Below are 16,638 nucleotides of genomic sequence, written 5' to 3'. Positions count from 1 at the left end.
CAACTCACACCAAATAAATCTAGATGGATGAATAGAATTATACTTAAGAAGAAAAATATGTATTTTTTGATTTTTGGGTGAACTGTCCTTTTTTAAAGGTACAGTTTGAAGGATTTAGCGTAATATAGCAGTGAGGATGCAGATTGCAACCAACTGAAACTTCGCCCATATGCCAGGCATGTAGGAGAACTACGTCGGCCTCCGTGAAAAAGTGAAAGGCCCTTTTTATAGGCACTGTTTGGTCTTTTAATTTTGTGCTAATGAAGAAAGATGGTGGCTGGCTCTTTGAAGAGGACCCACGTATGTAGCTATCAACCGTTCCTATTTTTATATGAATATACACTAAATACAAAATACTTATAAATATTATATTTCGCCAATAGATCCCTTTATAGGCCACAAACTGTTTCTTTAAGCCTTCAAGGTCAGTAGAGTTTATACATAGAAATGATTCATAACCATTGGTCTCCCATTTTATGTTAAATGCAGTGGCATTGCAAAATTGATACAATCTGTTTTATCAATGCTCAGGTCTATCAGAAACCCTGACAAACAAAAAGACCCTTCGGTCTTACCGCAACAGGTATATGCACTTGGGGGTGAAGTGGCTGCAGGCTTATAAAGTAGCAAGAGTAGTCATTCGTATGTGCCAAGACAAGAAATGCAATTCCAGTAAATACTTATTTGTATTCAAAACTGTAGGATTTGCATATAATTGCTATCATTGTAGCTTAAAAGATGGGCACATCTGTTCTATCAAGCATGAAATGCATTAATCTATGAAAAGAAACATACAGGAGACCAACATACGCTCTAGTCTTTTACTAACATATTTTTGCATTCTTGAGTATTCAACAGCTTGGCTGTCTTTTACTTTCTTGATCAGCAAGCGGCTGACTTCACCCCTGAGACTGTTCGCACAATTACAATTATTATAATAATATTTGTTGTGTGTTCCGATAGATAAAAAAATCATGTTTACATTCACCTGCTAAAGGGCCTCTTCTAATCATGTGGTTGACGGGAGCAAGAGGGAAAGTATTGTTGTGTTGTCCTAGCGCTTTAAAATCGAATAGGTAGGAGTAGCCCCGTTTGGGACTGTCCCTACCACTGAAAGGGAGATGGTCCTGATGGTCTCCTCCAGAGAAAAGCTCAAAGAAGTGACCTCATCAGAGGTGGAGAAATAAACTCAGCTGGGAGAAACAAGTTAGCCTTCATCCTGTAAGTCGTTTCTCTTGTGCACTCTGCATTATGAAAAATACAGAGTGGACCAGATGGTCCCAAAAAAGGCTAAGGTACGAGGTCAGGGCAGATAGACAGGTCAACAAAGCTCGTGACTTGGACACCAGAGACCACTGTTTCAAAACAACAGTCATTGTTTTTTATTTATTTAAATCATGACTATAATCATTTCTAACATTTACCTAGTACTCCTCTTTTAACATGACCATGACTGATTTTTTACCTTGACTAAGTAGTTTTAATGTACAACTAAACCTTAGCCACAGTGGTGAAAGTGTTTCATGTTGGAAAGCAATGACATGTGTCTTGTTCTTCTGTGTTCAGCAGTGCCTCCGATGCATTAGACATACTGATACAGACATACAGTTGCAAAACGACACATATTGTCTCTTATTTCCAATACTTTGGAGAGAAAGGGTAAACAATATGTTACAATTTCTTTCTATTAAACTTTTTTTCTACAAACTGAAATTGATTTCCACTGAATACTTTGACTAAATAACTACGGAGCTTCAGTTTGCAGACACAGAGTTCACATTTGTAACCATCAGTGTTTCCTATGGTATTGATTTACCTATCACCTATGAATCCCTCAAATTACCTGTGTTAGAGAGGACATGCAGAATCAAATGTAGCTCTAGCGGTTTTGTAACCTCCTTGCTCCCAAGCAGCTTCTGCGAGATCTTCCTCTTCAGTGAGGCGAGCAGCTATCAGTGGCCTAATCACCCATAAGCAATTCCACAGCTGGTCTGATGAATTTGGGCCAGGCCTTTTGGTGTGTGATCCCAGGGAATAATGCTCAGAGCTGCCTATGTTTACCTAAAGGTTAATGGAAGGTTAATAAGAGAGGGAACACTGCAGATTCAGAAACCATATTAAGCAAAGTGTCTTCTCTGAATAGTGTAATATCTGGTCATGATGCGGCCATGCTAATAAGCAGACTCTGTCCACCCTGGTAAAAAAAAAAGACACCTTTTGAGGGGTGTTTTAGGAACAGATCTTATTATTTATGAAGCAGGTTAATCAAACTGTTTGGTAAGTCTTGAACAAGGTGTTTCATTACAACTTGTGAAACTGATGATAGCAAGCTTCTTGGTTTAGCAATGTCCTCCTTCTATTAATTAACTATTTTCTGTGTGTGTGTGCATGTTTTATTGTTAACACAATCTAGAGTGGGACCAGTTTGTTCCAATTGGTTGTTGATGTGGTAAACGTCATGCTGAGCTCAGCCTCTAACTTTAACACAATGTTGCGAGGCTGAAACAGAAGGCAAAACATCGCTCTGATTCTCATTCACAGTGCATCACCAGAGTCTTCAACAAGCTGCTAGCTTGGTGCTCTGAAATACATGATATGCCCTTTTTCCTACCAAGCCCCACCCACTTCAAACCAGTTTGACAAGCTAAAACAAAACACAAAATACAAAAACCTGCCTTGTAAAATGAGCAAAATGTTGGTAATTTAACAGAAAATGTACTGTTCATGTGCGACTCCATCGCTGAGAAGAGGGTCTTCTGGATCTTTAATGCCACCATTCATACTATATTTCTGGAGACAGGGATAAAATAGCTGTATGTCCTTGTCCTGTTTATATGGTGAAAGAGGTTATCAGTTTTCTGTTGCATGAAGTTGAATTAAGTGTGGGTTAACTCCGAGGATATGAGCCGCTGCTGGTGGGGAAAAAAAAGGAGAAGTGCAGGTTTACCAGCACGTGTCAATTTGATCAGACCCGTATGTTTTGTTTTCCTCAGTGGAAAAAGGAACTGGCCTTGAAAAATTTAACACATACCCTCCTTTTTTTAACACTCTCTGACTCCATCTGATGCAATTTTAACACGGTTGTTTTGAACTTGCTTTTTATCATTGCTGGGAATAAAAAAAATTTCGCTTTCGCCAGTCAGATTGCTCCCATTAGGTTAAGGAAGTGATTCAAGATTATTAAAATTCGACTTTGTTAGTAGTGCATCTTAATCATCAAGGCTATGATTATTTTTATTATTGATTAATCAATAAGTCATTTCGTTTATAAAATGTCAGAAAATAGTGATGTGTCAATTGCTGTTTGATTCAACCTTCAACCCAAATATTTACGTTTCTCTCTTATTTGACAAAGAAAAGCAACAACTCATCCCACGTTTTGGCTCTTATGCTTGAATAATGGCTACAACGATTAATCTATTATTCATAGTAAGTTATTTTTTTCGGGGAGTTTTTTCTTTACTACACCTTCAGTAAACAAATCATAAGTAACAAGTAGCACAAGTAGCCTTGTGTATAATATGGAGCCGTATTTTTTATGTACAGTATAAAAGGCCATTTCTTTACAAGTTTTGTCTATTACATTTGGGCTCCTTTCTAATATTTACAGCTGAGGTGTTTAGTGATGTTGTGCCTTTGTAGATGTAGTTTTCTCTGTGACAAACCAAATTTGTGGGAACAGGTTCATCCAAATAACACTCTGGTTAGAAAAAGGTGTGGACACAGAGCGATGCAGAGCTTTGAGTTTCCCAAGCTATTTTGTATTCTGCCTGTGTGTGCAACTTGAGAGTGACTGACTGGTGGTCAGAGCCCAGTATTGACTGCTCTGAGGATGTAATAGAGGCTGGGGTGATGGGATCCAGGACATGAACACTCTCACTGTGGCCTGTGCAGCAGAGCTATACAGGATATAACCAAGGCACTTAATCATTCTGCTGGCTCCATGCAGAGATGCACCGTTCTCTGTGTTTTAGAATAATGCTTCTGCCTTAAATTAGATTCCATTGATCCTGCCTTTCTGTATAATTGCACAAACAGAATGGATGCTGGTTCTATTGGGGGTAAGAACAGAGATTTGAAATACGTTAGCTTTAAGTACAGTAGGTAAATTAAATCTGACAAAATGCAGGTTGACCTGATTCAAGGTGATTGAAGGATGTTTATCTAAGGAGGATGTTTATCTAAGGAGTGCAAACTTGTGTCTCTGTTTCAGTTATTCTAAGCCTTACTGTACAATACTTTTTTAATCATCACTGATTTATTCTTAATCTGATTACTCCAATGTTGTATCTGTTAAACACAATGTAGTTACCTAACTGTGCCAGGTGATTTCACTTGATGGCAGCCACAAAAGGCATCTATTTGTTTTATCTTCTCCACCCAACTACTCATGTGATGTGCTGTCAGTAAACACGTTATGTTTGTGTTTACCAACATGGTCAGTCTATGATTGCATTCCAGTAAGCTTACAAGAAATGCAATAAGTATACCCACAAGCACTTCAACTTACTCTGGATAAAGCAGACACAATGAGACAGTTCTACATTATTTAATACTTTTTGACTTCTTATTCATTCTGAGTGTCTGTTATTACAAGTTTTGGAGATATTTTGCTTATTGACAACATGGAAAGATCAACAATGAATTGATCATACTATTTCCTGAGAAGCCAAATCCTTATTTAGTTAATTCCTCTACATCATCGTTTGCCATCCTTCCTTTTGCCGTAGAGCTCCTTTCTTTTCCAAAGACTATGTGACATATTAATCATCCACCTAAAATAGGCCTGAATAACTGAGACAACTGAGCCTTTGAAATTATTATGGCTGGTTAATAAATCCTCTTAAACCCTTCAGGTGTTTCACATTAATATTGTATCCTCTCCTGCTATACAATAAACACACGTGGCAGCTTAAACATTCAGATGTGACACCTCTTGGTTATGTCAACACTGAGAAAGAGAAATAGAGAAGAAAACAATAAGGGAGCACCTAGATGGATCAATCATCATCATCATAAACTGGCTATTCATTAAATGCTGTAATTGTACAGAAGACGTAAATGAATGAAATTGTGCAAAATGATATGATTTTGTGGATAAAGAGTTGATTTATTCTGTTTTCTCTGGGCGTCTGAATCTAATTGAAAGGGGATGCCGTCTTCAGCACAGAGCTATATTCAATTGTTCTGTTTGAGAATTGGAGCACTCAGCCTTCTCTCCAAGAGGTCTCAGGTGGTTTCTCTTCATTTAGCTTCTCTCCTCAGTTGATCTTGTTCTTGCGTACACAAAACAATTCTCGGGGAAAACAACTGGCACAGAAATATGCATTGGTCTTTTTATTAACACTTATCCTGCTTGTCATGCTTTATATGCCACAAATGGATTTTGCTATACAGTGATCAATAAAGAAGCTTATAGATGCAGGCACCCCAAGCTTGCACGTTTAGTGAGTGCGTAAGTGATGTGAATCCATGTTTGTGGGTTTCAAAGTATGACAGGGATAATTTAACTGATCTTTTCTCAAGGCCTTCTGTATCATTACCTACAGGGCCATAAAGTGAAAGCTGTTGTGTCCTCTTGCTGTTATGGCCTTTTGAAGCGATGGTGCAGGACAAAGATGTTGGTTCGCGATCAGTACTACAGATGATGTAGCACGTGTTCGGGAGAGGTCTGCCACCACACAGGCAGCTAAAACAAGACATAAACATCTTCATCGGAGAAATGGGGACAGCATACACCCATCCTACACCGTCTGATTTGATGGACAGGATAGGGGATAGAAGCATCCTTTGCACCATTTTTTCTTTGTGTCAAATGATAGAAGACAGGTTCTTGAAATAGGCTGTTTTCTTTGGGAGGCGGACAAGATTAATTGAGGTACGAGAGAAGATGACAACATTTGTGGCGCTTGTGTCAGGCAAACTCTTAAATGCTATGTGTATCAGACTACCGTCCATAAGGATCAGTTTAAATGTGAAGAGAATGCAAAAACAACCAACACGTCTATTGTCACACACGACACCCTTTGTGACAGGGCAGATCAAAATATAAATCTAAAAGCATTATAGATAGAGATATGATATTTCATCTTTAGAATTTTACCATATACATATTACTACTAAAATGGAGAAATAAAAGAAGTCTTAAATTTCATGCCAACGAACAGCAAGAATAAGCCACAACATATTTTAGATAGTCAACTTTGAAACATTAATCTTGAAAAGTTTGTTTGTTATTGTGATGTTGTGAGTGGACATCTATATATATTGATCAAGAATGTTCCCAAATGGCAGCCTTTCTAAATGTGCTTTAATCAGTAGAAATGAATCCTGTCAAGTTGGACACAGAAGCACCTCAATAATACTTTGGCTCTGGGGCTACGGACATTTTGAAGATTCTTTCCTACCTTCACAGTATGCGATGGCAACAGTAATCGAGAACACCCAGTCAATGGACAGTGACTAAAAACTGAAAGGAATACGAAACTCATCAATATAAGACAATATGACAACAGCAAGTCAAGACAAAGCCAGGTTATCAGCCAGTCTTTTCAAGTAAATAAAAGGCAAAAATCTGAAGTAACAAACAGGTATAAAAACTGGTGTAAAACTGGCTATTGTCTTACCTTCAAAGGTGCTTTTCCCTGGTGAAAGTTAGTAAGTAGGCCACAATAATATTTATTATTTTATTAGTTTTTTATTAGTTTTCCGGAATTGTCTTTTAGCTTTTATGTGGTCAAAAATATTGGGTCTTTTTCGGTATGAAAGTATGAATTCTAAGGTTTAATAATGAGGTGAGACTGGAGGATAATTTTGCCATACTTTGCCATACTTATGAAGGCTGCATTACCAGGTCACAATTAATTAATATCGATTGAACCCAATTTAAAGTCTTATCCTTAAAATATACAGTAGGTAAGAATATCATTTCATGCTAGTCTTTTGACATATAAACACACATAATATTGAAATATTCAATATGAATCCACTTTGGCATCAAAATAGCTTGTCAGGGACCGCCAATAAAATGAATGCCCCACCAATTAGTTTCCTCTGTCCGGGACTGAGTGCGCAGATCATCATAGTTATGCAAAGGAAACCTCTATGTTCCCTGGCTCGATATTGTTCTTGGCAGCGGTGGCACAAATATTTTAATTTCTAATGTATATTTAAATATTTTTTTAAGCTCATGTGTCTTGAGGCTCCTTGGGTTTGGGTACAGAGTAAGCCAGTGCATTAAGGCGCCATTGGGTCGGACCAAAAAAAATACCCTGGGGCTACACAGTACAGTCAAAGGTCAAGATCCAGTCTGAAATGCAAATCAATCTGGATCAGACAATGTACCACTTATCATGTGATGTTTGAGAATTCCATTTTTTTTGCGGTTGAAGTTCATTTAGTGTGCCTGAACATGCCACATACTTAATACTGATATGCTATGCAATACAAGCTATCCTGTTCAGTTTTTGTTAAATCTGTTTTAGAGAGTTGTTATCTTAACTTCATTTATTCATTTTTGACACTGATTGTATTATACTCAGAGCCATTTCTAATATCTTGTCAACCCTATTTAAATCCCCCCAACCAGACCAGTTTTGTTAGCATTATTATCAATAATAGCTAGTTCCTAGAAGACATATTCGTGATTTGTGGCATGAATTATCAAACCTCAGCGAGATTTTTTTTTCTGTTTCACTTCTTTCCAAATGTTGCTTGGCACTCCAAGGTTGTAGCAGTCACAGTTTCTTCACACTGCTGCAAATGCTTTTCATCATCATCATCTGCCTTTTTTTAAATATTTGTTTCACAACACACACACACATTTTCACATAGACATATGCCGATGGGATCTCCAGACTACTTTCAGTACTACTACTATAGGTATTTTGCTTCTAACAAAAGCTGTCATCCGTTATAGTACAAATGTTCGAGTCATATTAAATTATAACCCAAAATGTCCTGTCTGGATACTGGGGTATTATTGAGTCACCCTCTTAACACCAAACGATAAAGATACATTTATTAAAAGAAGGATTATAAAACGGAATCAGTGATTTTTGCTTGTGCTTAATATAATGCTGGTGTAATCCCTGTAACTTTACTTATTCACAGCAGACTGAAAAGAAGATTCTACCGGAATTCTCTTGGGTTTAGTTCCTGGATTCATAGCAGTAGGAAGTCTAATAACAATGTCAAATGACACAGAAATCAATGTGGTTAAATGGTAGTACAACCTCCATCCCCAACGGGTAGACGGCAAACTGAAGGGTCTTATCTTTTCACAAAACAGTAAAAACATTTTTAGTTAATCAGATGCAAAGACATGATGACAAAAAAGAACAATACCTCTTACTTTTTTTTAATCTGACCCGGCAGACCAGTGAAGTCTTGCTCACATCGGCTGAAGTTTTAGTTAATGTTATTTCTCATATACAAGTATATACAGCTATCTTTTATTGTATACAAATGAGATTGAGTCCAAGCCTGGTAGATCTGTCTTACATGACAATAATTATTAAAAAAGAATGCTCAATTAGTTCATATCCAGTTGAACTATAACGTGATCCCCTCAAATTATAAATAAAATAAAGTTACTGTAGTTTGATTCAGTGCCACCTGGTCTTTTTACTTTATAATATTGATTTTATGTAAATGCATCAATGAATTACCAGTCCTGAAGAGAAGTGCTTTTACTTTCAATGATAGATATCCATTTCTTGTTTACACTCCTTAAACTGAAACCCTTTCCCTATATCCTAATCTATGACAACAGAGAATGACCACAAAACACTATGCATGTCACTTTCAGCTCAGTTGGATTTCAACTGTAATGAATGTTACGACCTCATACACTGTTTACAGTAAAAAAGCTGCAATCACCAGGAAGTGATAGAGTACGAGCTGACAGTTATCAAGAATCCTCTCCATAGTAATAATAATCCTGTAACTCATACAGGCCAGCTGAATATGTCTTATAATCACACAAAAGGCTTTTTCCATCACTACGCTTGTAAGATTTATTTTTCCTGGGGCACTTAGTGTGGTATTGATCATTGTTGGTCCAAGTCCTCAGGAATCAGCTTCTATTGATTTCACTTCAGTTGTAAGCCTCTCTTTCTGACCTATGTCTCTTTTAAGACAAAGCACCTTTTCAGATATCCTAACCTCTCTGTTGAGGGTTTACTAAAAACATGTCATTACTGCAGCACTTTGCAAGCAAATTTTCAAAATAATTTGTACTGGGATCCAAAGAATAGGACAGACCATCATACTTATTTTCTGGCTGATGCAGATTATACTTGGCTTGAAACACTTACATAGCACAAGAAACATGTGCTCTGTGGTTTTTTTTTATATTGAGGATGTAGTTGTGCTTTTAGAAGGGTAATATGCTCATTTGCCTGGACCTTCATTATCATTCATAAAAAAAACCCACTTACAGCCAGAAGATTCAGCTGTGATGATGGTTATTAATAGCTGCAGTGCAGTTGGAGTCAATACCTGGTGTGTATGTGAGATATTAACTAACATTTACATGTCTGTGTTTGTAATCAAGTATGCGTGTGCCAAATAAATAGACCTCCATTACTCACATGTTAGTTTTAGAATTAATTTCAAGATTTCAAAGATTACCTTTAATGCACAGCTGGTTGCTACATTAATCCCAACAAAGTGGAGCACAGTCTTTCTTCATCCTATTTTTTTCCTCCTTCAGACCTAATTAACCAAATAGTGTACACTATTTACTAGAGATTTGCATTAGGACATGTCCTAATGTCATAATAAACCCAGATTGGGATTTATCAAGACATGGCTCCAATTTCAGTGTTATCTTTTAAATGTTTTCCTCAACTTTTTCTGAAGTAATATATAATGTCCCTAAACTTGAATGCTTTATTTCTTTATATAGCATTATCTCTAGTTTATTAAATACACTGTATAAAATATACACATTGGATATGCAGGTTATATTGAATACTGTCTCTTGAAGTCAGACTTCATGTGCACGACTGTTTGAGGTTATACTCCCATTGCATGACTTGCTTGGTGTTTCCTCAACAGTTAAATAAATTGTGGTTTCAGTGTTGCAGAATATATTCATCTGAAAGATACATTCTGTCCTTCTGTCTACAACTTGTTGCTGCATTAGAAACATCGAAGCTTTAGTAAGAGGAATTGATTTAGGTGTTGGAGTTCAATGCTCTTGGGTGCAAAACTCAGACAGACTATCTGCAAGCTTTAGACCTTCAAATAGCTGTCCTGGGGACTCTTCGGCAGTGAATCAATAAGCAGTTTATTTCAAACCACACTCGGATGCTTCGACGGTAGCTCATGTATGTGGAAGAGGCAGTTAGTAATAAAAAATTCAATTTCTACATTCAAATGTGGTGTATTCTGCAAGTTAGAAATCAAAAGGACCATTGAAGCGGTTTCATTTTAATCTAAACAATGAGATTAGATACAATTAGATTATATTAGATTTTAATGATTCTCTGAAAAAATTCAGCCATTACACAGCAAGTGATTGTTGTGGATCCCTCTTTGTTAAAAAGTAATAGCAGGCAATTTCGACTACACCATAAAAAGTGGAATTGAAGAGTTCAAATGGCCTCTGCAGCTGGTCTTTTATTCTGCCAGTAAGATAAAGTTTGAAAACAGGGCCTTTATAGACTCTGAAAAGGTCTGGGTTAGACTAATCCTGCCCACAACAGACTCGGGCATTAGTGAGGAATTCCAAAGTCCTGGAGAAACTGTTCATCTATCAGGGTTCAGCTTTACTTTTTTCCAGTGGGGATGAACCAGGATGGAGTCTGAGGTATACAGAGGTAACATCAGCAGAGCTTAAGAGAACGCATCATTTCACTCAGGAAGTCCTCCAAAGAGATGTAAACTGCAAGATGGATGTTGACGGCTTGTGGGCTGCAGTTGTCTGTATTGGTATCTGTTTTTGTTAAGGTGTAATTTTCAAAGGTGTAAAAAGATTGGGGTTTTTGTCTTAATCTTCAAATAGTCTAGGCTATTTGAAGATTAAGGGGGAAAAAAAGCTAGACTGTTGTTCTTTTAAACCTTTTACTCATTACATACTATATTTCCAGTATCTTGTCATGGTCGTATCTTATCGTTACACTTGCACGCGTCAGTATTAGTTCTGTTTAGCAAAAACAAAATCGAAAGAATTCCTTCTTTTATAATATCCTTATTTCCCCTTTTTCCCTGTGTCCAACCTTATCTACAGTGTCAAACAAAGAGTCAAGCTATAATAGATTGACAGCTTCTTACTTGTGAGGTCTTATTATTAGTCAGAGGTTTGTTTGGGTTTAGTGATGCACCTCTCAAAAATCAGCGGGAAGAGTGAAACGGTGACTATGTACATGTTCTGACATTTCCTGCTCTGGTAACGTATAATATACAAACATGCTAATAAAGAATACCACAATCGGATTTCTGTTTAATCAAAATGAGAGTTATATCACTTAGACATAATTGTTTATATGAAACTGTGAAACCAAGTAGGGAGAACATACTGTGGCAAATGACAGCAGTACCATGACCAGCAAAACTACTAGGACATGTGTCGTGAAAAGCAGATATCAATACGTAATTTATAATGATGGCAGAATATCGACAAAATACAGTATATGAAGGACCGCAATATGACATCATCAGCTAATGCATAACTGCATAAACATTGCAACCTCTGCAGTATGTTTTCAAAATAGCAGGGTTGTTTAAAGCCCTTTAAAGGCCATTCCTTAACTAAAGCTCTCTGGAAAATGCAAATGCTAGTAGTAAAATGCTAATGTTTTAAACAAGCTACATCACGGTCGCATGACTTCACGTCACTACCACTAATCTGAGTAAGGACTAGTGTACGCCGTGACGACGCTTAGTAATACGATTTAGCTGCCTATCAGCAACCAAATTTCTTAAAAAGCATAAAAGCCTCCAAATTTATCAGGGGAATATTTAATGATGTAATTTATAGCGAAAAACCAAACGTTAAAATCTATCAAACTTGTATATCCATTAAAAGAAAACATTGATCTCGAGACGAGGGAAACAGCAGTTGAAAAAATTCTGAGTCATTTGTAGTTTTTACTGAAGCACTCTATTAATCAAGTTCTTAGAAGGTTTGATTGTTGTCTTATTTCTGCCACTGCACTGCTACTGGTTTTGATGTTTTTTTTAGCTAAACCAGTCAGGATCATTATGTGGAAAGGTGATAGAAATCAGCATGTTATCTGCATAGAGATGTTATACCCCTATCTCTCGCTCTCTCTCTCTGTCTATCGCTCTCTATTCAGCAATCTTTTCTGCCTCTGAATTTAATATAAAAGAAAAAGAAAAAATCCTCCCCAAGAAACATCAACAATCTCTACAAGCTAGAATGTATGCAGAAATCAAAAGAAAATTGTTCTCTGTAAAGAAATCCATCTGTTGATCAATACCTTTTTTGAAATAACTAGAATTTGTAATCAATGTGTATGCGTTCATCTTGGCACAAACATTGCTGTTGACACAAAGGAGCACCAAAGATGCTCTCTGCTGCACCTCTGGGGATAAGATGGATGCTGAAGATGCTCCCTAGTTGCATCAGCTTACTATAAAAAGGCAGGTGGAAAAATAAACAAACCCCCTTAATGGTTTGGCACTAATGTATTGCAGCTGTGAAAGATGTTGTGTAAATCTTTTAGGCAGTTGGAATTCATAGAATGGTTTGTAATCAGCTACTTTCAGTTTGTAATCATAATTTTAAAACTCATTTAACTGAATTAAAATGACCTGTTACATTTGCACCTGCTCATTTTCTTGTGATGTTCTGTATTTTTTTGAAATTAACAAATTCCGTGAAAAGCCCAAAACCAAAAATCGCCTGATCCTACTAAACTGTAAATCCTCTGTGTTATGTGAGCTCCATTGTTATAAAAAAACAGGTTAAACACAATTTTACTTTTGACATTTTGTTTATTTTGACTCAATCCGACATATATTGTTCTGCTTCCAAAAAATACTCATTAGAAAACTAAACTCAATCCACCGCTGAAAATAGTCCCCAACTAATACACTATTTGACCCAAAAACGGCTACTTTAAAAATGAAATGTATGAAATATGTCTGACCCGTTTTCAGGATAAAATGTGTTAATCAGTGCCATAGACAGGGGAGGAAAGTCAGATAGTATTGAGATTCTTGCTAACACACTGTTGGTTTATTTTCTTTCATTAATTTGTATATATATCATACTTGTCCTTTAAGTTAACATGGCAAACAGTTATACCTCTTCCATGATGTTATATTAATAACGAGTGTCCGCCTGGCTTCTGCTCTCTCCTCAGTGAGTCCAGATGTGACCGGTGATCACAAACATCATCATCATCATCATTATCCACCTGCTGGTGATTCAGAAGTGGAACGCACATCCAGGAGCCTTGGACTGGCAGGGCCCATCTGGGTCTTGATATTACCTTGTTTTCATATGCTTCTGGCCTTGTAACAGCTGCCTTTTTGCAGCATGAAACTTTGGAAGACTTGATTTGAAGCTTATTTATCCAGAAATGAAAGGGCCAGTGGACGTAACAAGCTCCTTAATGTAATGGAGCACCACCTCCACACAGTGCAGGACACGGTAGGAGTGAACACTTATGATTGTGTGGAAATAACAAAACATTTTGGCTTATGTAAGACAACATATGGTTAAGTTTTGCAAATATTAATTATTTTACCTGGCATTCATAACCCTAATAATGGGTTATTTATAACAGCCGGTTTTTGTTATTAATTTAATTGTGTTTTATGAAACAAAAGGAGAATTGGAGACATCTGCTTCTCATCACTTGTATTAGCTGCCAGCCTGTCCGGAGTCCTTTTAATTGGTATATTACGATTGCAAAATTGACCTGTAATGCTGCTGCTGAGAGAAATAGTGAGGAGATAGGTGGGCAGGTGGAAGTGGGGGCAAGTGAGAGAATTCATACTCCTTTCTTCTTTATGAATAGATTAGTTTCTTCAGGAGTCTATTATCATTTCAAACTCAATCCTCCTCTGCCTTCATGGGCCTGGATTGGAGCTGATAGCTCCTGGAGCCACTGCCGTGGAAGAATCAAATTGCTCCTACCTACTACCTGACTGCGTTATGCTGGTGTGCTGCAAGCAGGCTTCTCAGAAAAAGGAAAATGAATTGTTTCATTTGTTGTTGTTTTTTGCTCACATATGCTCAGAAACTACGTATAGAGATAGAGAAATAATACTATTAAGATGCTGCAGAAGCTAAAATCATATACTTTAAAAGCAAATTTCACTATTCACATACAGCATATATACAGTATATACGTATAGAATCTACAGAAATACAAAATAAAAACATTAAAGCCACTACTGTAAATAGACAACAGTGTAAAAAATAACTTAAACTCTCAAATAACTTAAACTCTAAAAACAGGTACAGTCTCCCCAGGTACTCTTGTTTGTTAATCTATGATCTGATCATAGCCTTTCCTCAAGCTGCAGATGTCCACAAAGGTGCATAGAAATTGTTGTCATTAGTCAATTTTACCTTTAATATACAAGGTTAGACTTTACTAAAGTCAAGGCACTTGAACCACTTGAGTGGCTTGGAGCTTTCATTTAACTAAAGTCTCAAGGTTTATAAATGATAACTGGGGGATTAATTATACTCATAATTTCTTACAGTCCATTGAATTTAATATCTTGTATATGGGGGTTTTGTGTTGGGCAAGAATCACAGACGACAATATTTACTTCTTAACAACCTTAACACAGTTGTTTAACTACCTGACAAACCAGTTGTAGTTGGCACCATCAATGTCAGTTCTGCAGTCTTTTGAACAGCTGTGTTAATGACACTATTAAAGAAGAGGGTTCAGTCTCTAAGTAGATAACAGGCAGCAGGCACAGAGACAAACTTGCCCTGAGGCTAAACATAAGATGTCAGGTTATAATGGTTCTCCTGTACTTAAAAGAAAGAGTTGAAGTTTATGTCTTAATGTGATTATTATAGCTCCATATTGAGACAGTTATCCAGAGGAGGGAGGAAATGGGCCAGATGCTGATGATGATGCTGACGTCGTTATGATGTGCACTCATATCTAGACAGGTGTCATTCTGCAGGCATTGCAAAGTGTCCGAACCTCTTGAATAACATGTTTACTCTATAATGTTGTGTTTGGAGAGTGAATGCGTTATTTGAAAAATACATACCTGTCTTTTTTTTTTTTTTACAATGGTTTTTAAAGGATTTTTATGATGGATTTATTTTTCATCACTTGGGTTGTCTTTTAAATCTGTTAAAACATTGTATAAACCACAGTACTTGATGAGATCTTGGAATGCAACAATATTGCTGAAAAAAAGTCAGACATTGCAAAAAATTATCAGATTGGTTTTAAACAGGTCCTCTGCAAGGATTGGATTAGCTACTTCGGTGTTGCATCCGAATACAGCTACTGATTTTCTGCCTGCTTCTATTTATTTCCCTGTTGGACCGTTTTTGTTTTTTTTACAATGTTACTACATTTGCAGATCTCAGCAATTGATTAGATGATTGAGGATGAGTGCTTTTCCAAAAGGTTAAACAATTTTTTGTTTGAAATTTAGTGTTTAATGTAGTTATATAATAACTCTGTAATAACTCAACTTGACGCCTGTTTTCAATCAGAATTCTGAGGTTTTAGGTTGTCATCCATGATTTTTCCCCAAATGTCCTTTTTATTGAATAACACCCCTTGACCCTTTCAAAAGAAATCTCCAAGTGTTCCCAGGTTATTATTATTATTTCTTCTCTGGTATAAGTCACTGCTTTTCCTTGGGAACTGTGAGTATTCCATGTAACTGAAATTCAAAAGGCAAAACCTAGGACAATTAATCCGAAAATGTTGTATATTTCTGTTCTGCCTATTCTTTAATATATGTTAGATTACATGTCAATAATTTTTTAATAAAATGGTAAAATAAATAAAGATTGTACAATATTTCCTAATAAGATTTGGCCAAATTCTACCAGCGCTGATTGAAGGTAGTTGCTGCGTGCAACACATGAAGCTATTTTGGTGAGAAATTTCATCCTGTTTCAGTGGTTAAAGCAGCATTATCTCGAGTACATCACTTTGTCAAGCTGTAAACTCATCTCGACACCTTGAATCTGTGATCTCACTCTTTGGTTGTGACTGTAGGTGAGAGTTGGAACAAGGAAAGAAATTTGAGATCTCTGCTTATTTATAGCTCAGCTCTGTCCTTACAGCCAAGGTAGAGCCAATGTCCCTATCTGACCGTCTCACCTTGACATTTGACAGGGGGAATGTCTGTCAGATGTTGTTTTTCACACAGTGTGGCGTCTATCTCTCATTGAGGGTAAATGTATTCAATTATAAATTCAGTACCCATCATTAAATAATGCATCTTACAACAGTCCTAGTTCTCCTGGTTTCAACCACTGATTTTACAACTTACCGTGAGGCACATCTTAACTTTATTTTTAATTTTTAGGATTGTTTCTTTAATAGAAATGACTGATCTTAATACATAAAGATGCAATTCAAATATACATTTTTGAATACATGTTTTTAGGTGATATTCCTGATTTATTCCACAAATTTGAACACACCGTTGCTGTATATAACG

The 16,638-nt window shown here is 36.7% G+C and overlaps 1 protein-coding gene across 1 annotated transcript in view; it reads left to right on the top strand.

The window, feature by feature from the left end:
* gpc5a (glypican 5a) overlaps positions 1-16,142 on the top strand; it is a 111,522-nt gene extending 95,380 nt beyond the window's left edge. Inside the window, exon 9 of the mRNA XM_054615226.1 lies at positions 13,338-16,142. Within this exon, the coding sequence (XP_054471201.1) occupies positions 13,338-13,495 (158 nt within the window). The 3' untranslated portion in view covers positions 13,496-16,142. The remainder of the gene's footprint in view (positions 1-13,337) is intronic.
* The last annotated feature ends 496 nt before the right edge of the window (positions 16,143-16,638 follow it).

Source organism: Anoplopoma fimbria, chromosome 2 (assembly GCF_027596085.1).
Source record: "Anoplopoma fimbria isolate UVic2021 breed Golden Eagle Sablefish chromosome 2, Afim_UVic_2022, whole genome shotgun sequence".
Lineage (NCBI taxonomy): Eukaryota > Metazoa > Chordata > Actinopteri > Perciformes > Anoplopomatidae > Anoplopoma > Anoplopoma fimbria.
Note: the sequence above shows the minus strand (reverse complement) of the source record. Positions and strands in the feature narration are given on the sequence as shown.